This window comes from Sceloporus occidentalis, unplaced genomic scaffold, assembly GCF_023333645.1.
Source record: "Sceloporus occidentalis isolate IW3139 unplaced genomic scaffold, rSceOcc1.0.p SCAF_7, whole genome shotgun sequence".
Classification (NCBI taxonomy): Eukaryota; Metazoa; Chordata; class Lepidosauria; order Squamata; family Phrynosomatidae; genus Sceloporus; species Sceloporus occidentalis.
This window is the reverse complement of record NW_028316987.1, coordinates 87,619,036-87,642,557: the sequence shown is the minus strand read 5'-3', so window position 1 is coordinate 87,642,557 and position 23,522 is coordinate 87,619,036. Positions and strand designations below refer to the sequence as shown.

Here is a 23,522-nt window from a genome sequence, read left to right as displayed (position 1 = left end):
CTAAATATGAAGGTGACTAATTTTTATACACCTTATACACATAGCCTGAAGGCAGTTTTTATATAATATTTTAATAGTTTTGTGCATGAATCAAAGCTTGTATACAATGAACCATCAGAAAGCAGAAGTGTCACTATCTCAGCCACCCATGTGGACTATTTATGATTTTCGAGTATTTTGGGTTTCAGAATTCCTGAGGAGGAATACTCAACCTGTTCAACCAATATTTTTTCCTCATATTAATCTTGGTGCCACTTTGTGTCTCAGGCATCATATCATTGCCGCATTACTTTTGCTCTTAGGGTATGAAGCCAAGGAAGTAAGAAAGAGAGATTACTATAGCAAGCAATGCCCTTTCCCGTAGTCTCTTAATCCTCACTGTGTCAGTGCCTCATATGTTGTTGTTATTCCATACCATAACTTTACAGTGACATCTGGTAGAGGAATTCAAAGACATCATCATGTTAATCTGGAATATCAGTATGAAAAGGGAACTTGTAGCACTTTTAAGACTAACTGTGCAGAAAGAAGTTGTAGCATTAGCTTTTGTAGTCTGCTTCCTCAAATGCATGGAAGTCTGGTAGAGGAGGGTAAGATGTCATCATTTTGATTGAATGCCTTAGGAGTGTAAAAAAATATGGTTAGGTAAATCCGTTTTTACCCTTGAAAAGCCTTGGCTAAAATGAAAAAAGGAAGCTTGTGATAAATGTTATTATAATATTTATTTGTTCTTTTTAAAAAAATTCTTGAAAGAAAGACATAAAGGCACCCTGCATTTTATCTCCAAAAAATATATATATGACTGTGGCAGAAAACCAGTGAGATTCAGAGCTGAGTGGGACTTGAACCCAACTCTTCCTAGCCCTAATCCAATAGTGTATCACATAAAACAAGGAAGGAAATTATGCAGACCTCCAGATGTTAAACTGAGATTTCCAGTATTCCTCCCCACTGGCTATGCTGGCTAGTACAAGTCCAACAGCATCTGGAGGGTTCAGTGATTCCAAAACCTGACATAGAATAAAGGTAGGGATCTCTTTCAGCATGAAGGCCAAATTCATTCCATTGGCAGAAGGGGCAAAAGGCAAAAGTATATATGATCAAAGTCACTCACATATTTTACCTGAAAGATTCTGTTGCCAGTATCTGATCCTCTGGCAAGGTATTTCAGACTTCTGGAATGGAGACAGTAACTCATGCAAAGGCTAGGAAACTACCCAGTTGTATCATTGGGAAGTGGCAGGGCAGTCTGGGGCTCCAAAGAAGCCTCAGGCTCCAAAGATGCATCTCCACCACTCTCTGAGGAAACCTGTTCCACTGTTGGACAGCTCTTACTGTCAGGAAGTTGCTCCTAATGTTTAGGTGGAATCTCTTTTCCTATAGTTGGAATCCATTGCTCCATGTCCTATTCTCTGGAGCAGCAAAAAACAAACTTGTTCCATCATCAGTATGATATCCTTCCAAATATTTAAACAGAGCTATTGTATCGCCTCTTAACCTTCCCTTCTCCGAGCATCAGTTATCCATCAATTGGGTCTTTGGCCTTCTCACCCCTTAGGAACAGGGCTTAAATCCAGAGTGAGACCAATCCAGGAGTTTAGGAATGACACTTTGGGGACTACAGTGCCCAGACTACACACCTTCCCTTTCATGGTCATTGCCCATGCTGTCTGGCAGAGCCTGGGCACTGTAGTCCAAGAAGGTAACTTTTCCACCCTCCAGCCATTTCACTATCCAACAGTCAAAGGCAGGCAGGGCTATTTGTCTGCACTTGCCTAAGTTCCAGCCTGCCATCCTTTCAGCAAGTCCTCCCCTTTCATGAGTGAGCATTGCAGTGCCAGGCCAGGAGGAACAAACAGATGTTTTCCCATCATTCTGTATGGCAGCAAAATCATGCATCATTTGCTTTGGAGAATTTCAAGTAATATTTCAGCTGCAATCTGTCCCTGCTGGGTTTTTAAGTATCATTCAAGCTGCACAAAAAAGCCATCCCCATTGAACACACACCCCTCATTAGGTTTATTGCAGCTTCATGTCATTGAAAGCTCAAAAAATCTGTTCTTAACACTCAGTGGCCCTTCTTCACTTGTTCTTTGAAATCGCTGGGATCATTGTTCATTTAAAAAGTGCTGGCAATCATGAGAAAATCTATTATGGTTGCCAGCAACAGAGATGAGAGGTAAAGAGCACATTTGCATGTGTGCTTTTGAAAAGCACCTTACATTTGCACAAAGACCAGAGGTTACTTGTAATTGGATCCTTTCCCCAATAACTATGATACAAGTTCACTATATGTTATGTTAGTAACTTAACAAGTGATAAGTTCACTCCTTTTGATGTATAGCTGCAATGCTTTATAATTACTTTTATAGTTATGAAGTGTGCCCTCACTACATGTTGGAGGTGGAATCTAGGTACTGTATATTAATCTTCATAAATTTTGTTCTCACAGATAAAAATGAATTATTTTACCATTCTTCTTCTGTGTGAACAACATTGGAAAATGCACAGTTTTTGAAAGCTATTTGCCATTTGGGACCTATTTTTTTTTTGGGGGGGGGGGTCCCTCTTCTAAGGAAAATGAGCTTCCTACAGAGAAAACAGTATTTCTGTGTAGAAAACATTTCTATAGAAAAAGTTTCCTGGACAGAAAACAGAATTTTCTGCACCAAAAAACAGAATAGAAAATAACGCTCCTGTTCTGCTGTTTGCTGTGCAGAAAAGTTGTTTCTTGAGCAGAAATTAGTTTTCCATGCAGAAAATGCAATTTTTCTGAGCAAAAACAATAAAATAAAATAAATCCCCATGCATGTTTTGTATGCAAAATAAGTGCCAAACTAATTTTATTTATTTACTTATTTACTTACTTCATTTATATGCTGCCTTTCTTCCAAAGTGAGTTCCTCATCAGGGTTTCCCAATGCTTGAAAACCCCATTTTTCAATCATTTTTGGAATATTCTTTAAGCAGAGATAATAACATTAACATTTCTTTTAAAATTGTGGCTATAACAGTAGCTAAAAACTGTTGAGACCTGTAACAGGTTACAATACTTTTTAAGGACTAACTTTCAAAGTCTGTTGTACGATATTCGCATAATCTATGCCAGAGAGTCTTTATGTCATTGCTAACTGAGAAACTAGTTGTAGACTAGTCAGAGATTAGGGCATTCTATATATGCTCAGAGGTACTCTTCTTAATGGATTGCAACTACAAGGGCGCAAAAAAAACATAACATGATTGGCTCAAAAGAAGAGGCAAAATAGTCTGTCATTACACTCTAACTTTGGAAAAAAGATCTAATCTGTGTGTTCAACATTAATCAACCTGAAAGAGCTACTACGTCATATTTCAGTCTTTGTAATCACTAATGCAATAAGAATCCCTGTTTGGCCCATCAACATGCAATGACAAAAAAACAGAAACAAATCTACCCTTTTACTGTGAGAATGACTGGGTGGTTGAAGAGCATTAAGGGGTAACTAATCTGCATTAAGTGATTTTCAGTATGCCCCATTAGATACAGTCCTGGAACTATTTATCCCCAGTTGAGCTACTTTGGAGTAAATGGCTTATGCAGGATTGAAGCCAAAGCTCAAGTTCCTTTCCAGCAAACAGCTGGAAATGCCCTGGATTTGCATATCCTGTTTTTTTTGCAGAGAGAGACAGAGAGAAAGGGGGGGGGGAATATTCCTTCTGGAGAGGTAATGACAGTGCTAATCTCCCCATCACCATGGTTTCATAGGCTCTGTTCTGAAACCCACATTACTCTTGTGAAAAGATTTTTGAATGCTGTATGCCACCTTGTGGTAAGATTTTAGCTTTTCCTCTTTCCTCCCCCTCAAAGTAACTCCAGTGCTATTATATTCAAATGCCTGTTATAAACTAGAAGAAAGCCTATAATGTACAATAGATATTAGACATCTTTATCATAACATTTCCTGGGTTCAGCAGGCTGTCCTGATGCTAGATTTTAAATTAAATATTCAGGGTTTTTTCTCCTGAGTATGTTACATGCAGCTTACTTTCGTCTTAACACAAATTTCTATCTAGGATTTTATCTGCTACAAAACATACTGTGTTACAATATGTAACACACTGATACAAGTGGTGGCCTTGTGGTTTGGAAACAGAAAACACCCAAAAAAACGATCAAACTTGGAAATCCACTGTTTATATCTTCCAGAATCCAGCAGCCACCATGGCCATTCACCATTCTGGCTGGGAGATTGTGGAAACTGTAGTTTGTTTCTTTGTTTTAAAAAAAATTAAGCTCCAAGTTAATGTAGACTTTATATTGCTCAAGCAAAGTTCAACTGATACAGTAAGTCCTTCTATATCCCCTTTTGCTAGGGATGCCTGTTGTTGTTGCTGCTGCTGCTGTTGTGTGCCTTCAAATCATTTCCAATTTATGGCAACCCTATCATGTGGTTTTCTTGGAAAGATTGGTTCAGAGGAGGTTTGCCATTGCCTTCACCTGAGGCTGTGAGCATGAGACTTGCCCAATATCACCCAGTGGGTTTCATGGTCAAGATGAAAATCAACTCCTAATCTCCAGAGTTGTAGTCCAAGAGATTCTGCCTTAACTTTGGGATCACCCTTCTGACAGTAATTGCTGTTTGACTGTACACTTGACTGTCCCAGAAGATAGAGAATTCTTTCACTGGAGTCTTTTAAACAAAAGGTCTGTTGCCTTCTCTTTGGAGTGCTTTAGCTGTGTATTCCTTCATGGAAAATGGTTGGATTAGGTGGCTATTCAATTTACTAGGGTGTGTTTACTGCCTGGGTTTTGGAGAGGTGCTTGTGTGATTTTCTATCCCAGTGACAAAATAATTTGGTTGGCTTTGGAGGTTATGTACCGTGACTTAGATGAGCGACTATGGATGCTATCTGCTGCTATTCCTCCGTAGGAAAACATCTTGGGCACAATGTGAAGTGGAAGGCTTTCATGGCTGGCATCCTTAGTTTTTTGTTGGTTTTTCGGGCTATGTGGCCAGGTTCTAGAAGAGTTTATTCTTGACATTTCACCAGCATCTGTGGCTGGCATCTTCAAAGAATGCTAACCTGGAAGAGAATGGGTATATATATATGCTGTGTGATCCTTGGTGAGGAGGAGTGATTCCCATGTTAATCTGTGTATTGTTCTGTTGATGATGGCAAGACCTCAGGGTGGGACACTGCATTTGGAGGTCCACAGCTGCATGTAAACTCCTGCGGCTGTGAGAGGGTCACTCCTGTCCTTTGCTGAGCGCAGCATTGGCTGGATTTTCTTGGTCGATTTGTAAACCATTTGGAGGTTGTGTTTCCTCACCACCTCCCTATTCTGTCTGTGACTCCTTTGATGTATCGTAGAAATTCCTTCCCTTTGGTGGTTGCTTGTTTTCACTCCTCTGTGTTTTCCTGGGTCTGGCAGCCCTTCTGATGTCTCAGCTGGAATAACCATTTGCCTGTAGAACCCGGTTTAGGTGCTTCAATTCATCTTCCAAGAAATGGGGTTTGCAGGTCTACCAGTGTTTTTATTGTGCTTCTTTTTTGTCCTGGCTGATGGTTGGAGATCTTGTGCAGGTATCTGTCTATATGTGTAAGTTTTCTGTGTACTATGTGACCCAAACGTTGGTTCCATTTGCGGATGACTAGTACATCCAAGATGCTGGCGAAACATCACAAATAAACTCTTCTAGAACATGGACACATAGCCTGAAAAACCCACAAAAATCTTGGGTACATCTTACATCCTGCCCAGCAATCCATCAGTGGCCTGCCTGGGCAGAGCCAGGTAAAAAAATGACTTGCTTCCTAATATCAGGAATACCAGGGTGTTTTCCCTCTCATCATCCTACCCATTGGTTAAAAAAAAATGAAATGGAGGGCATAACTTGCTATAACTTTGCACAAAAGCACTCCTCACCACAATTCATTCTTCCAGGTCACATTTTCTTGCTTACCCATGACTCATAATATGATTCAGAATGTTTGTCACGAAAAACAGTGATTGCCACACAAAAGCCATTGGGGAGAAACCTGCTTTAATTGGGTAGTGGCAGCTAACTACTAATTAGCTTTTCCAAGAAGGTAAGCTACCATTTACTGATTTATACTTAAATTGATACAAGTAGTTTCCATGTTCTTGTATACAGCCTCATCACATACTTGCGACAAGAATATTAAATACAACATGTCGTGAGATCATCAGAGTTATGTTTCTTCCTAGTTCATCTAAGAGTAACATGAAATGGCAGAGAGAAAATAAAGAAGGTCCTTCTGGCAACAGAGGAGCTCATATTTCTGTTCTAAATTGGCTGCTTAGCTTTCTTCTTTCATTTGACCCAAAGGAAAAAAACAGCCATATCAAAATTGGAACTAGCATTCTCTGGAAATATAGTTTTGCATGGGGTGGGACTTATCTAGTGGTGTTTTCCTGATGCTATGTTGTCTTTAGTTTAAGCAGAGGTGGTGAAGCTAGGAGCAGGTGGCTAAGTTATGTCACTGTCCGCAGCCAATCTGTGCTGTGCACAGCCATCTTCTCTGTCAGCTATGCCAAACCAGGTTCCCTTGACCATAAGACAGACACAGGATACAACATATAAACAAAAAATTACACATGCACACCCCATATCCAAGTTACTGTTTCTGTTAAGTGGGGCAGAAAGCCCATGCAAATGTGCCTGCATTTGGAGCAGTTTGTGACACGTGGCTTTAACCCATCATTCTAAAAACCAAAGTGCCACCTTGTGGTGAAATCATTTTCAAGTTGAGCCACGGCACAATGCTATGCAGTAGCATCTGTTATTTGAAAAGATTCCAGCTGAGAATAATCTTCTCTGATTAAGGCAGAATAATGCAAAATGCAAATAGCATGACTTTAATTAGAAATGGTTGTTAGACCAGACTGAGATCCAAGGTAAGTTTGAGTATGGGATTACCTTTGCAGTGCTGGATTTGCTGTGAAGAGAGTGCCTAATTTTGATTCCAAGCTGTTCCTTCAGTTGTATTAAACAATTTGTTTTAGAGAAGTAAAAGGACCATTTGGGGCAGCGTGCATTTTTTTACCTGACAGTTGTCTTCCATAAATAGTACATAGACTCTTCTTCTGATGCCCATATTTTTCTAGGTATTTTCAGATTCCCCACATTATAAGAGAGTATTTTATTATGGTGTATCAAAGAATTCTTTCTTTGTTTTTGCATATTTATATCCCCTTCGTAACAAGTCGATGCTGGGAGAGTACTTGCTGTGTTTGTTATTCTCATAAGAGTGGTTGAGTTAAAAACTACATCTGAGCTTAAAATTGCAGGGACTCATTGACTTGACTGACTCTTCCCAGCTTATAAAATTAATCTTATATGTAGAAATGCATTTCTTTGTCTATTTATTTAGTGTTTATTGATTTCTCAACCATAGATAGCTCATCACCACCAAAGAATCATTACAGGACTAATCGCTAAGAGGGCTATTGATCTTTAAGCATATTAAGTCCAGGACATTACTACACACAGCAGTTACACCATGATTACACCAAGAAAGAAGTATCACTGGCCATAGTCATCCCACAATGATGCCTCTAACCTATAGCTGTGCTGTCCCTGAGCCATCCCTTTTTATTGACAGAGCAAACCAGTCAATGACCTGGCAAGCACAGAAGTCCCCAAGTGCAAAGTGTCATTCCCAGGGCAGTTATGCAATTGCAAGTCACTTGGTGTCAGTGTCCTCTCATTCCCTATCCCCCATCCCCATCATTATTCCTGATAACCTTTGCTACCTATATTTTTCTTTCTTTTCAAATTAAAAAAATATTGATTTTTTAAAAAGAAAACATGCACACATATGTCCGTGCACCTCCTAGTGCATAACCAAATCATTCACAAATACCATACAATATAGACAAACAATACAGACATCTTTCTTTTGACATCAATCTCACTAGCAGAGCTCCAGAATTATGCAGAAGAAGTGGGGAATTAAAAAAAAACTAAAGGCATGCTGAGTAGGGCATAAGGCATGGAGACTAGGTTAAGGGAGAGTCGGGAAGAGAGCACAATGGGGTCAGCAGCCCCAGTTGCATGAACGAGAAGAGATGTGATGATGGCTGTCTTGAGAATTGTCCTATTTTATTTTAGTAGCATGACTGTGGCAAGAGTGGAGTTCATACAGATGTCAACATTTAAGGATTTGGCACCTTTAACACTGTATCAGAAGATCATGCCAGAATGGGGTACAACTATGGGGTAGAGCCAGCCAGTCACAGCTCATGAAATCCTCTGAGGGACAACCCATGTGGAGAAAAGTATATATACCATAGGCTGGTCTGTGAAAAAAGGTTAGATAGTGATAGGTAGAAATAGAAATAAGGTCAGCTAGGAGGAGTAGAGTGGAGAAGATCTGGATAGGTTTTCCAGAGCTGAGCTTGTAGGGAGAGTTCACAGAGAAGTAAGTAAACTTCTCCATTAATGCCATGTTCTGTAACCTATTTTAACAACAATTAATACTCATTTTTTTATCTGGACAGATTTTTGTACAAGGGTATGTGAATTCTTGAGGAGATATTTGAACCAAGAACTTTCAGATTCACAGCTCAGTCTTCCAGCCACTGTTCTCTTAGCACTCATCTGTCTGATAAATTGCCTTCCTCCTGTGCACCTTTGTAATATCCCAGATCAGTGCTCTTGATTATTTCGACCATGTGCAAACTGGTTGCAGACTACCAGAACACCTCTGTTCCTCTGGGACACAATTAAAGCTTTAGCACTTTTCATAAGCATTCTTAGACCTTTTTATATTCACCTTCTTTTTTTGGTGATCGGAATCAAGCCAACAATTTCAGTTGTTTTCTAGTTTAAAATGGAAGGCCCTTGTGGCCTCTTCCAACTCTACGATTCTATCATTCTATGAAAATATATGGAATATATGCTTGGTGGAATCATATTGGTTAGTCCCAGCCAGAGTAAACCAACTGAGTCAACTGTTGGATGGATGGATGGTGAGCCAATGTGTAGGTTAATCCAATGGTTCTACTTTAGTCAAAACTTCGTCTTTAAATTGCATTGGATATAAGATATCTAAGGAAATGAATAAGTAAATGGGTTTCTAGTGAAAGATTCCTGCATGTGTGAGGTGTTAGATTCCTTTATAATGAATATGAATATAATCAGGATCTCTGTCCCCACAGTTCTAGATCCAACAAACTCACATTTATGTATATCCCAGTAGGTTTCTTTACATCTCATTCAAGAAGCTTTGCTTGATTGATTTTGCATTGCCAAGGGAACAGAAGCTACTGTTTCCCTGCTTTTCATTACGGCGCATACACAAAAATGGAATTTTGAAAACAGCAAACAGATTTGGACAATATTGCAAACAGAGGCAAAAATAATATGGGAAACTAGCAGTGCATGGAGAAGGTTGAGCTGATTCCCACGTTGCAGTCCTTTTAAAAAAAAAATCAACAGTAACAGTAAAAAAGTAACAGAGAATGGAAATCGTACTGGCACTAGCGAGACTGGGCAGAGAGGTGACTGTAAGCAGCTGTAGCTGCAATTCAATGCATTGCTAAGCATGCTTAAATCCCAGTGAAATAAATAAAACATAGGTAACCTTAACTGTGTGCTGAATTCCAGCTAGTTATTATGATTATTGTGAATGCCGCAATTATGGAGAATGAGCTGGAGTCAGGAGACACTCAGGGAGTGGAGACATGGTCCAAGACATTTTACTTCCTGAGGTGGAGTACCAAATGGCACTCTTTGGCCAGCCGAGTCAAATTCTATAGTATCTAAAATCAGCAAAGAAACAAGACTGCTTCCGGAGTATTCTGGCAGTGCAAATATCACTTTAGTCTTCTTCCTCAGATGCGTGGAGTGAACTAGTATCTAGGAACAGATCTTTATAAGCAGACTCTGTGAATGCAAAACCTGTGGGTACAATGAGGTTTAGCATCACAAGAATGATCCCCTGGAAGCCTTGGGCTCTTTCTTCTCCTCTCCTGATTGTCTATCACCATGGGAAGAAGATTGGACGCTTTCACTTCCATTTTCACTTAACCACAGTTTAGTGTGTCTTCTATACTGTGATTAATGATGGTTACTTAAAACAAGATGGTTTCATCAACTGTGGTTTGTTCATCACTTGTTTCCACTAACAACTGGGAATTTATCTAGCTTGCTTCCATTTGGATGGCACAGTAAGATGCAGTTAGCAGAAACAGAAGGGAAAGCTTCTCTGCCCCTCCTTGTGGTCACACCAGAAGAAGAGCTGTAAACATACACACTCCAAACTCTCTACAGCTCATTTCTATAGACAGAGTGTGTGCATGCAGGTATTAGCTGTTTTACAACAATGCCCAGGCTCTCTCTGCTAAAACAATAACAACAACAACCTTTACAACCCAGTTCATAGCACAAAACATTGGTTTTAGTATGAAACCCAAAACAGCACAAATAAAAGGTGCGGAGATCTCTGAAATATATTTGTGACATAGCCAAAAGGTGGATTTGGGTTCAAATCAAGGATGCCAGTTTCCCTCTCAGACTTCCCAGCAGGCCAAATACCTGTTTTATTTTGAACCCACTCTCAAAATGGCAACAGGAAGAAACATGTCTCCATTTCCTGAAACCATTTTGAGAGGTTCTGCAGAGCAAAATGGAGGCATGGGATTCTGGGATCCTTGTGAGGGTGGGATTTGGGGGTGTTTGTGTGTGTTTGGTTTCTTTTCTATGTGATTTTAGGGTGAAAATGGTCCAAAATTGTACCATTGGTGGAGTGGGATAGGGTGGAATTGGGTCTTTTAGGGGACTGGTGAGGGGTTTCGGGGGCCACAAGAGTGGGGGTTGCATGCACCCTATGGGTTGCAATTTGCTCACTCCTGGTTTACAAACTGTTAGAACAAATTAATCCATGAAATTAACCAGGTGTTTGAGCAAAGGAATAGTTCAGTAAATTGTTGTTGTGTGCCTTGAAGTTGTGGTTTGCTTGGCTGGTTTGCTCAGCAAGATATGTTGGGTTGCCCTTGCCTGCCTTTGAGGCTGTGAGAGTGTGACTTGCCCAAGGTCACCCAGCAGGTTTCCTTGGCTGAACAAGGATTAGAATCCTGGTCCTCTGAGTCCTATTGCAATACTCAAACCACTACACCATGCTGGCTGTCTAATTCAGTTTAAACCTTGGTTTTAAAACAAATATTACAGTAGGTAGTAAGAAAAGACCACTGGTCATAATCAGTTGCTTAAATTATGCCTTGTAATGGCTTTCCTGTGAAAATTCATAATTATCAGGAATGGAAAAAGAAACTGGAATGCTTCCCCCCCCCCAAATACCAGCACCAAAAAAACCCTGGTGATCTGGGATGTACCTTTGCATGGAAATGTCGACCTAATAAATACCTATTGCCTTGCCACGTGAGCTGCCATTCAAAACCACTGAAAGACATGATCTCGCTATTACAGAGGCCCAATATTGTCTGTAATAAATATATCATGCACTACATAAAATCTGAGTGGCAGTTCATGCTAGACAAAAATTGCAAGGAGACTGGAAACTGTGTACGCTGAAGGGAAACATGCTTGTTTTTCTACCCTTTAGAAGAGAGCACTATTGATCCTGTTCAAAGGCAGATGAGGGGAAAAGAGGGAATCAGATCTCATAATCTTTCAGTAGGAAGGCCAGATTGTGTCAACCAATATTAAGAAGAGAGAGAGAAAGGTGAAGACTAGTAGGGCATGACTAATTCAAAGGTGAAATTCTAAATATATTATCACCTGGTGTAATTTGTAGAGATTGTGAAGATGCATAGCTGCTGAAGCCAGCAATGAATCCTAAAGTAGCCATGGACTATGATCTGTGATTTGGTTCTCCAGACTTCTCATTTTTTTGGAAACTCTGTGAGACAATTTGTATAGCAGATTGTCTGTACAGCAGTGTTCATTATAAAGTTGCTGTAAATAGTTCTCTTCCTCATATCCTCCGACTGTCCCAATTTGGCAGGGACAGTCCCAATTCATCATCCCACTTTTTCAGCTGCTTTTAAAATATCCCAATTCTTTTTGTCCACTCGCCCTTTTCCCCTTCATCTTTGGATTAACATCATCTTTTAACCTTCTCATATTTTAACTTCTCATATCATCTTTTAACCTTCTCCAGGCTAAACATAGCCAGCTCCCTCAATCTCTCCTTATAAGGCATGGTTTCCAGACACTTCACCATTTTAGTCGTTCTCCTTTGGACACATTCCAGCTTGTCAATATCCTTTTTGAATTGTGGTGCCCAGAACTGGACACAGTATTCCAGGTGAGGCCTGACCAAAGCAGAATAGAGTGGCACTGTTACTTTCCTTGATCTAGATACTATGCTTCTATTGATGCAGCCTAGAATCGTATTGGCCTTTTGAGCTGCTGCATCATACTGTTGACTCATGTTCAACTTGTGGTCTACTAGGACTTCTAGATCCCTTTCACATGTACTATTGTTAAGCCATGTATCCCCCATCCTATATCTTTGCATTTCAGTCTTTTGCCCTAAGTGCAGTACCTTACATTTCTTCCTGCTGAAGTTCATTTTGTTAGTTTTGGACCAGCTTTCTAATCTATTAAGGTCATTTTGAATTTTGATCCTGTCTTCTGAAGTATTAGCTACTCCTCCTAATTTGGTGTCATCTGCAAATTTGATAAGCATGCTCCCTGTTCTTTCCTCCAAGTCATTAATAAAGATGTTGAATATGACTGGGCCCAGGACAGAATCTTGTGGCACCCCACAGGTCACTTCTGTCCAAGATAAAGAAGAACACCCTTTGGGTTCAGCCAGTCAGCCAATTACTAATCCACCTAACAGTTTTATTGTCTAGCCCACATTTTACTTGCTTGTTTGCAAGAATATCATGGGGGATCTTGTCTAAGGCCTTACTGAAATCAAGATATTCTATGTCTACAGCATTCCCTTCATCTACCAATAATCACAAAAGGTCAACATGGGTTTGTCAAAAACGTGTGTGTGTGTGTGTGTGTGTGTGTGTGTGTGTGACTTGTTTTTGACAAACCCATGTTGACCTTTTGTGATTATGCCATTTCCTTCTAAATGTTTGCAGACTCTCTGTTTAATAAGCTACTCTAGAATCTTTCCTGGTATTGATGTCTGACTAACTGGGTGATAATTGTTAGGATCCTCTTTTCTCCCCCTTTTTGAAGATGGGGACGTTTGCGTTCCTCCAGTCTGCTGGGACTTCTCCTGTTCTCCAGGAATTCTCAAATGTTATTGCCAATGGTTCCCAGATGATATTTGCCAGTTCTTTTAATACCCTTGGTCCTGGAGACTTAAATTCATTTAGAGTCACCAGATATTCCCATACTAACTCTTTACTTATTCTGTGCTATGTTTCCCCTATTGGGGTATGTGTGTTTTTCCTTATTAACATTTGCCATCTAGACTACTCTCTGGAGTTTCTTGGCCACATTTGTCACTGGTTTTCATCTTGCATTTTATGAAATGCTGGAGGATATGGTTCCCTCCTCACCCCCCACCCCCCGTAGCTTCATTGTCCCTGTAATCATGATGACAATCCTGCAAACTAAACCAGTGCAATCAGCCTTCTGCATCCATGGATTATTTATCCATGGATTCAAGCATCCATGGCTTGAATATATTCAAAAATACTGTATAGAGATTTCAAATAACAAGCCTTGATTTTGACATTTTATATAAGGCACACCATTTTACTATCCGTTGCATTTAATGGGACTTGAGCATCCATGGATTGTGGTATCCATGGGGGGTCCTGGAACCAAACCCTAGTGGATGCCAAAGACCCACTATATTATTATCAGTACAGGGAAAGCCAGTAAGGTTAGTGATTTGAGCATTGGACTATGACTCTGGAGATCAGGATTTGATTCCCCATTTGAACATAAAAGCCCACTGGGTGACCTTGGTCAAGTCACACTTCCTTCACCTCAGAGGATGACAATGACAAACCTTCTCTGAAGAAACTTGCCAAGAAAAACCTATGTTAGATTTACCTTAGAGTAGCCCTAAGTCAAAAATGACTTGGAGGCACACAACAATAACAACAAACAGCTGGAAGAGGATTGGGCCTATAAAGCAACCATTTGCTAGAAAGATGTGATGGTACTGTTATGGTTGGCATGAGATATGAATCAGCCATTCACCACTCACACTCCAAGGCACTAACATAATAAAGATTGGCTTGCACAAGGGCACAATGATAATTAAGCATGACAGTGCATTCCCAAATTTCAACAAGCAGCTTGTCATAGTGGATTAATGCCAGGTGTGAAGTGGCTCCCTGCTTTTCCTCCTTCCTGACTGCAGATGAGATAGAGCAGCCAAAGAAAAGAGGAAAAACAGCCAGTATCCCTTTTCCCTGAATCAGAGGACAGTGAGGTGGCAGCTATCCAAGAGTAGGGAGTAGACTCTTCCAACGGTTACCTGTATTGATTTGCAAGAGGAGACGCATTTCTTTCTTTTTTTATATATATAGTTTTTAGGAGACACATTTCAAAGTGATGGGAGATATCTTTCAGAGGGTAGTGTGAGACATGTGGGTTATTCAGATGGTGTTTTTGTTAGTACAACTATGCAAATTATCTCACTTATGCATTCCAGTTTTGTTGTTCACACTATTTTATTATCAGAACCACATCTATGTGCATTTCTCCACATTCTATTTCGTGCACATTTCAGCACTGCAAATAAAGATGGAGTTGATGATGCAGATGTATTTGAAACAAGTTCAAAGCATGCAGAGTTTTATCCAGGTTTATCCCAGGTCTATTCATGTCAGTTATTCACACAGCTAACAATTCAAATGTTTTAGGAAAACGCAGGACAAAACCCAAGATTGATTATCCTGGGTCAAGTGGGGCTTTGGTAGTCCCTCCAAAAGAAAAACCTTGCTTGGATGCATTTCAAATGCATGTGAACAGCAAAGATTCAACCAACGTTCCACAGGCTGAATAACCCCATCATTTCCACTTAACATATTGTGTGTGTCCCTCTCCCTCCAAAAAAAAAAAAAAAGAGAGAGAGAGAGAGAGAGAGAGAGAGGAGGCTGAGTCATGATACCTTCAGAGCCAATTTTGTATTTTATTGGAGAGATGATGAATTATGGAACTCCTTGTGGGAAGGAATTCTGCAGTTTCCAAAGATGAATTAAACATCAGTGTATAATGATACTAGTAATTGTTTTTAATGGATATTGTGTTCTGTTCTGTTTCTGTACTGTGCTTTTTAAAAAAAAAATCAAGGAACTGGTAGATAGAAAACCAGTTTCTGAATACAATTAAGTAAGGAAATAAATGCCGAGTGATGATGTCAAACTCTGGCTCCATCGGCCACCATTCTGTGATTGGCTTTGCATCTGCAGTGTCATTTTGTAAGCCTCGTATCTAACCCCCTCTCCGAAAGTCAAGTCAAGGCATCTGACTCCATCCTGGCCTCTGAGGGAGAGAGGAGGTAGGCCCAATGCCTTCCCTAATTGGGCCTAATCAGAGTAAGAAGAAGGGCCCTCCCTCCAGTCCGTCTGCCATGGTCCAGGCCTCAGAGGGAGAGAAGATCTGCTGGACTTTTCCCCTTCCCCAGTGCCATTCCCTTCTCCTTTTGTGTCTTGTCTCTTTAGATTGTAAGCCTGAGAGTAGGGAAATGTCTAATTAACAATTTGTAAGCCATTCTGATAGCCTTTTGGCTGAAGAGTGGGATATAAGTTGTTGTTGTTGTTGTTGTTATTTGGCTGTCTCAGTTAACATATGTGGAGTGGTTGCAAGGTCTTAGGATGCAACCAAATGGTATTATTCATCATGAAAGTCTTGAATGATTGATGGGGCAGTGGAACTGATTCAACTTTCACCTTTTGGATACAGGCAGAAATGAAGGTTTAGGTGACTGAAGGTGTTTAGTTGGAGCTAGCTGGACTGAAAAGAATAAATGACTGCAGCTTCCCATTCTGTTTGTTGCTTTGGGAGTTCATGGTTATGTTGCCTTTTATTTCTTCTGCTACATCCAGCTTGTAGAGTGGAGTGGCTACTGCAAAGCCCACCATTCTCCCCCAGTGGTGGCTGGTGACACCCATATCAATGGGACAATGACTCTTCAAAATGAATTGGAACACCTGTAACATTCAGAATAAGGCTGCAGCCACACTGCAGAATTAATGCAGTTTGACACTGCTCTAAATGCCATGGTTCAATGCTGTGGAATCCTGGGAACTGTAGTTTGTTGAGGCACCAGTGCTCTCTGACAGAGAAGGCAAAATATCTCACAAAACTACCAACCCCAGAATTCCGTACCATTGAGCCATGGCATTTAAAGTAGTGTCAAACTGCATTAATTCTGCAGTGCAGATGCAGCCATAAACCAAGAGCAGATTCACTACCTGCCTCCAATAGCAGGTCAAGCAATCTGAAATTGACTCTATGACGGGGTACAGACGGGCAGGGGAAGACGTCTTGGAGGTGTATTCTGCTGAATACGGAGCCTCCAGACCGCCCGCCCCGGGGGCGTGGCTCAGGTGTATGGGGCTTCCACACGGGGGGCAGTGAAGACGCCTCACCTGGGGCCGTTTCTGACCCGCAGTTTCCATACCGCCGCCTCGGAGGACGCTGCAAAGAGAGAGGCAGCTTCTGCACGGGCGGCCAAAAACGAGGCTTTTTTTTTCTTTTTCCAGCTGGTGGATGCGCAGCTGCGGCGCTCAGCACCGGCGGCAGAAAGCCTATGTGCACATTTAAAGCGCCCAGGCCCCTTTAAACTTTTTCCCTCGCCCTGCCCAAGAACAATAGTGGTCTCCTGCTAGCTGGTGATCAGCTGGTGTTGGCATCCTTGTCCGCTTGCACGTTGGTAGTGTCACCAGCATCATGGATACCTCCTCTCCTTTGGTCCCCACGCTCTTGCTGAATCTGCAATGCACAGCCGCAGCTGTCGCTGCTGCCACCGCTGTCCCCCTGCCATCCCCCATCACCTCCCTTGTACATATGTAAATATTTAAAGTTTTAGGGGTTTTTTGTTGTTAGGTGAAAATGGCACAGGAATGTGTGTAGGGGTTCACTTTAAATTCCAAACTTTCCCCAATTCTAGCAGCACATGCGTACATGTTGCTCTAGGGTTAGGGTTAGGGTTAGGGTTAGGGTTACAATCATTAAAATAGAGTGCAGCTGTGCTGCAGCTTCCACATCTGCATGGCATCTGACGCTCTAATTAGAGCCTCGGTGCAAACTGTGCATGTTCCAGGACCCCGACTCATTATGCGACGCAACAGACACGGAGCTTTTAAATGGGCAACTTAAATTAGCAGTGTAACAATTCTGGCATACCGGTGCAGCAGCTTATAGACGGAGATGCGCAGCTGCGTAGTATATAGAAAAGAAGCGGGGAAAAGCAGCACCTTTTTAATGCCGCTTCTTCCCGCTTGGGGCGTGCAGGCGGCGTGTTCATGGCGGCATTCAGGTAAGGGCCGTCTGAAGGCTATACCTTCATGACATCATGAACACACCCCTTTTTGCCCGTCTGTATCCCGCCTATGAATACACAAACTAGGGATGGCTGCAGCAGGTTGCTTTTGCCTGCGATCTTCAGGAAAGGAAAAGATTTGGCCAACTCATCCCCAATTCAGTTAATGGGGTGCAAACTACTTTTGCACTTTGAACTCATTTACAACATTTGAAGTAAACTATGAGCAAAGGACAAATGTGGGAGGAGAAGAAAAAATGTGAGTCATTTTTAAAGCAGCTGAAAAAGTGGGATGACAGGGGAATAATCAGGACTGTTCCTGCCAAATCAGGGCAAGTGGAGGGTAAGTGTTCCTTTTATTTACTTCAGACATCACTGTGTCTATCATGTTTCAGATCCTCTACAGAACTGAGAAAGGAATTGGGGCACATTTGTGATGCAGTGGTGGAATTGCATGGCCCTCCGAATGCTGTTCAGCTGGAGCTCCCAAAATTCCTGACCACTGGTTATGCTGGATAGGGCTAATGGACACTGCAGTCTCAACAATGGCTGAAGGTCTATATAATTCTCTCCCAACGATAGATTATATCACATTTCTGCTTTACTTATCAAGTTAGAAGGTGAGCACCATGATGACAGCTGCAGTCTTAAACTTGATTGCTTGAGAACAAGCACCATTGAACTTGAAGGAAAACTGCAGTGGGTTTATTGTGGCATGTGCTAACTGCATTGTGGCATCTGTTTCATGCTTTGGCAGGAAGGATGCTTGTGCTCTTCTGTGCCTATTATCTCTTAACTTGTTGATTGGATTTATCATGCATTTGCTCTTGCCAAAGCCTAATGCATATAAAAGGAACGCACAAACATGATGGTTTTCACAGTTTGCTTCATGGTTCTGAAGATGCAAGGGTGTTAATTTGGAAAGTTTGCCACCACTGCATCACAAATGTGCCCCTACCAGAACTGACCCTTTTATTAGGCAGAGTGGGATGAGTGCCTCCCATGGTATAGAGATGGTGGGGGTGTGGTGGGTTGTTGGAGGGGAGAGGCAGGAATCTGTATATGTACCCCTGTATCTGTGAAGATTGCTTGCTGACATGAGACACTGCTTTGTCCCATTGCCACCACTGATGTTAGAATCAGTGTTGTTGACCTCTTTAGGGGAAATGGAAGACAGCCATTTTATCTTTTGTGTTGTGTGCCTTCCTAATGGGACGTTGAGGATGTTGGCAGAGACAGTCCCAATTAATCATCTTCCCTCTAATTTTTCCAGCTACTTTTAAAATGTCCCTGCTTATATCTCCTGTTCCCACTTTTCCAACTTTGTCCTCAGCTTACTTGAGTTGCTGCAAGCTGAGTTCAAAATGTAAACTTAGAGGGTGTACAGACCAGCATTTTGGCCAGTCTGGGGGTGGAGTCTGGGCGTGGCATCCACACGACATATGCCCTGACTCCGTCCCCAGGTTGGCGTGATGACGCGCACTGCACCACACCACACCACATGGTGGGCGGCATCACAGTGATCCTCTGGTGCTGCGTCTAAATGACGCAGAGGCAAAGGAGTGCTGAAAAGCTGCAGCGCTGGAGACTACGGCGCCCCTTCTGCGGCACAGAAAAAATCTTCTTTTTGCAGCACCTTTTACTGCCAAGGAAAGGTGAGATCAGGGCTGTGGCATGCAGTTGCCACGGCCCCAGTCTGGCACTAAAAGGGGTGGTCTATACAGCCCCTTAGTTTGCATTTATTTAACTCAAACGTAGGTGGAGTCTTGCCTTTCTCAGCACGCTCAGGCAAAAGTCAACTGCTGCTTTGGCTCCCAGTTTGGGTATTTTCCCCCATTTATAGTTGTTGCCACCTTGACCACTCTTTGATATTACTTGGTCACATGTGTCTTGATTTTAATCTGTGAAATATTAGAGGGTATAGAATGAGGTAGTTTGACATGAAACTTCTCTGGAATTGGTTACACAATTGCTCTTTTTTCATAAAGTCTTACCATGCATCAGTACCCTTTAAAGTCTCTAGCATTAAGTAATATGTGAAAATGCCTTCCGGAAACTGGATTAGAATCTCAAATGATCTTCTTTTGAAGTGCCTCATTAAGCCTGAGAGATCTAAGAAAGATGTTTGCAGAATAAAGTAATTCCTAATTAATGCTGAAGTGTCAAGGACTTGCCAGCCCTCTCATTTTATTCCCATCAGACATTTAATTATTGAATCGTACCTGATATTTTTAAAAATATGCTTGTAAAATCCTGCACTAAGAGCTCAGTCCTATATGTGACTACTCAGATGTAATTGCAATTGCATTTAATGAGTTTGATTCCTAAGTAAGTACATATAATAGGATTTCAGCCTAGAAGTAAAGGTTAAAGAAAGAAAGAAAGAAAGAAAGAAAGAAAGAAGAATCTAGAAATAGATTCTATTTCCAATCTTCTTCATGTATGGTTAATTTGACTGAGGCCTTGTCTGCACTGGCCAAAAGGCTCATTTCTAGCCCACTCCCAGTTCTGGTGTGTGCAGTCCAGACAACCCAAATGTTTTAAAAATATTAATTTATAAAAACAAATATATGGCATGACAGAGGGAGCCTGGATGGGTGACCCTTGCAGTATCATGTAAAAAGTAAAGTAAAATTTAACTATCAATTGGATAAGGTCAAGATGACCTTAACAGATTAGAGAGCTGAGCCAACTTAGGCAGAAAAAGAGAATTGCAAAGCTATAAAATGAGTGACACCTGGCTTGACAATAGTACATAGGAACCTCAGTAGACCACATGATTCAACAATGTGATGCAGCAGCTAGAAAACAATGCAATTCTAGGCTGCATCAATAGGAACGTAGTGTCTACTGAATCAAGGGAAGTAATACTGTCACTCTATTCTGCTTTGGTCAGACCTCACCTGGAATACTGTGTCCAGTTCTGGACATCACAATTCAAAAAGGATATTGACAAGCTGGAACATATCCAGAGGAGGGCAACCAAAATGGTGGAAGGTCTGAAACTAATTGGGCTGTGCAGAGCGACTTAGGGAGCTGGGTATGTTTAACCTGGAAAAAAGAAGGTTAAGAGGTGGCATGATTGTTGTTAACTGCCCTCAAGTTGACCTCGACTCATGACAACCCAGTGGATGAGACATCTCCAAGACCTTCTGACTGCCACTGCCCTACTCAAGTCCTGCAAGCTCAGGCCTGTGACCTCCCTGGTCGATTCTAACCACCTGGCCTTCCATATAATGAGAAAGGGAGCTTAGAAAGGTCTTTATCCCTATCTAGTGACCTCTACTTTCCCCAGCATCATTGTCTTTTCTAATGAAACATCCCTCTTGTGATGTGACCAAAGTACGACAGTCTCAATTTAGTCATCCTGGCTTCCAGAGAGAGTAGATCTGTTCTATAACCCATTTGTTAGTTTTCTTGGCCATCCATGGTATCCTCAGCACTCTTCTCCAATACCACATCTCAAATTAATTGAGTTTCTTTCTATCGGCTTTTTCCCTGTCCAGCTCTCACATCTATCCATACATGGTGATGGGGAGTATAATGGCTTGGACAATCATCACTTTAGTGTTCACCGTTATATCTTTGCACTTTAGGATCTTGTTTAGTTCTTTCATAGCTGCTCTTCCAATTCCTAATATTTTATTTCTTGACTTCACTCTCCGTTCTGGTCAGTGTTTGATCCAAGTATGGGAATTCTTTGACTATTTCAATATTCTCATTGTATAGCAACATGGTATGATATGATATAGTACAAGGGCTTGGAGGAAGCTTGTTTTTTTGCTGCTCCCGAGACTAGGACATAGAGCAATGGATTAAAAGTACATAAAAAGAGATTACACTTAAACATTGGGAAGAACTTCCAGACAATAAGAGCTGTTTGACAGTGGGAATACACTGCTTTGGAATATGGTGGAGTCTCCTTCTTTGGAGGTTTTTAAACAGAGGCTGTATGGCCATCTGTCAGGAATGTTTTGATTGTATATTCCAGCATGGCAGGGTATTGGACTGGATGGTCCTTGTGATCTCTTCCAGTTCTATGATTCTAACCTGCCACCAAAGCAAAAACAAATAAGAACCCTTCCTAACTTCACTAGGAAAGGAGTTCTAAAGTGTGGGAGCAGCCACAGAGAATGCTTTCTCCTGCATTCCTATCAGCCATGTCTATGAATGTGGTGGGATAGAAAGAAGTGCCTCCCTGCAGATCTTAATGCTCAAATGGGAAGATACATTCCATTAAATAGTCTGGTCCTACTCGGAATATTGATGTATGTGTCACATACTCCCCACAAGAAAATGTAGATTTAACTGTTGTTATCAAGTCTGGAATTTTATAAAGATACCCCCACAAATCCCTATCCTAAAATGCATCTGCGGAAGTAATCAGGTGGCCCTCTCTTCCCTGGCATCACTTGATCATAGAGGCCTCCAAGCAAGTTCTGCATCTATAGGGTGAAGTATGTCTCCTTATGACCCTAAGGGAAAGGCATTGTGGGAGCTGCCCCTTGGCTGCCATGATCTGAAAGTGGAGAGACCATGTAGGCAGCAAGCCTTCCTAGGAGTTGCATACAGGCAGATTCCTTCACACCTTTGAGACAGATTTATGACTGGGAAATGTTTTACAGACACAAGCCATTCCGGTATCAATCGTTTTCCCATGGCAGAGGGTGCCTATGGATCAAGTGATGCGTAAATTTGGTTTTGCTTTGATGTAGGACAACAGCCTCCACTGAGTACATGACTAGGAACCTATTTAAGGTTCAGTTTTTCCTTTGTTCCCTGTTCCACGTTGTTGGCAGGCAGGCACTCGGTCAGTCTGCTTCTCCTGGCGTGGGTCCACGCACCCCCTTTCCCCATTTTCCTTCATAGTGTTGCTGCATCTACCTTGATTCCGAGGAAACCATCTCAGGCAAGTATTTCCATTAGCAGGCCTTGTGTTCTCTCTCCATTTTTCCTCCCCTTTTGTATATTAGCCTTGGGTGATTGCATGAGTGAATGTATGGGTGTGAGTGTCCCCCCCCTGTGCATCAATAAACTAGATTAAAATTCAAAGACTTTGCCTTTGTGTCAGTTCCTGGAAGTTCTGGGCCCTTGGTAAACACTGCTGGGATTCGATCCGAAAAAGGTATTCGTAAGGAGCCCCATATTGATGTCTTTGAGCTAATTAATATTTCCCAAAATTTGAGCAGATATCCTTACACTGTTTTTTAAAAAATCTAAAATATACTTGCATTATAAAAACAAGCTTTTAGGTACTGCAGTCCTGTGAAAGCTTAATCAGAAATAAATCCTCCTTAGTGTGTTTAATGGGGTATATTCCTAGGTAAGCAAGTAAATGTTTGCTGTCCAAAATCTAACTCTTCTAGCATTCTTTTTCAGAGGGGTTTTGCAGTTCTTGAAATCAACAATGGTGCAGTCTTCATTTGCCTTGCTTAATTTTCCGCTATGTTAAAGTATTCCTTTGTGTAGTATAATAAGTCTAATCGAGGTTGGAGGATCAGTATGTTCAGAACAATAGATTCTACTTCGGTATTCTTTATTAATTTCATTGTCTCCTTGTGATGCGCTACATATAGACTGGGATTTTCCACCTCTCTGCTGCCCATCCTTTCTAACTATCCTGTTAGATCTCACTGCCTTCTTTTCCCCCTTTTCTCTTGTTTATGTACAGAGGAGATCTTGAAGACTCACATTGCCCACTGGTGGTCCCCTGATGGCACAAGGTTGGCATATGCAACCATCAATGACTCCAGAGTTCCTACAATGGAGATTCCCATGTTCACAGGCAGTCTTTACCCTAAAGTAGAAACCTATCATTACCCAAAGGTAGGTTTGATTTAAGTAATAGTGCTAGCTAATATTCCAGTTCTTCATTCCACCTCAAGGAGACATTTACTCCAGTCAGCCAGGACTAGGATGTCAGCTGTCAGCCGCAGGACTTTTTCTTCAGCCTTTCCTAGACTGTGGAACAACCTGCTGGAAGAAATTTGAAAGCTGAATACACTGTCCAAATGTAAAACAGCATTGAAGACCAGTCCCCTCCAGCAGGGTATCCAAATGATTTTTAAATTGTAAATTTTAAA

At 41.4% G+C, this 23,522-nt stretch overlaps 1 protein-coding gene across 5 annotated transcripts in view; it reads left to right on the top strand.

Annotated features, from left to right (window-relative positions):
• DPP6 (dipeptidyl peptidase like 6) overlaps positions 1–23,522 on the top strand; it is a 622,884-nt gene that overhangs the window by 531,084 nt on the left and 68,278 nt on the right. For all 5 annotated transcript variants that reach the window (XM_089533588.1, XM_089533589.1, XM_089533587.1 and 2 more), the window contains exon 9: positions 23,111–23,265. In XM_089533588.1, coding sequence (XP_089389714.1) covers positions 23,111–23,265 — 155 coding nt within the window. The remainder of the gene's footprint in view (positions 1–23,110; positions 23,266–23,522) is intronic.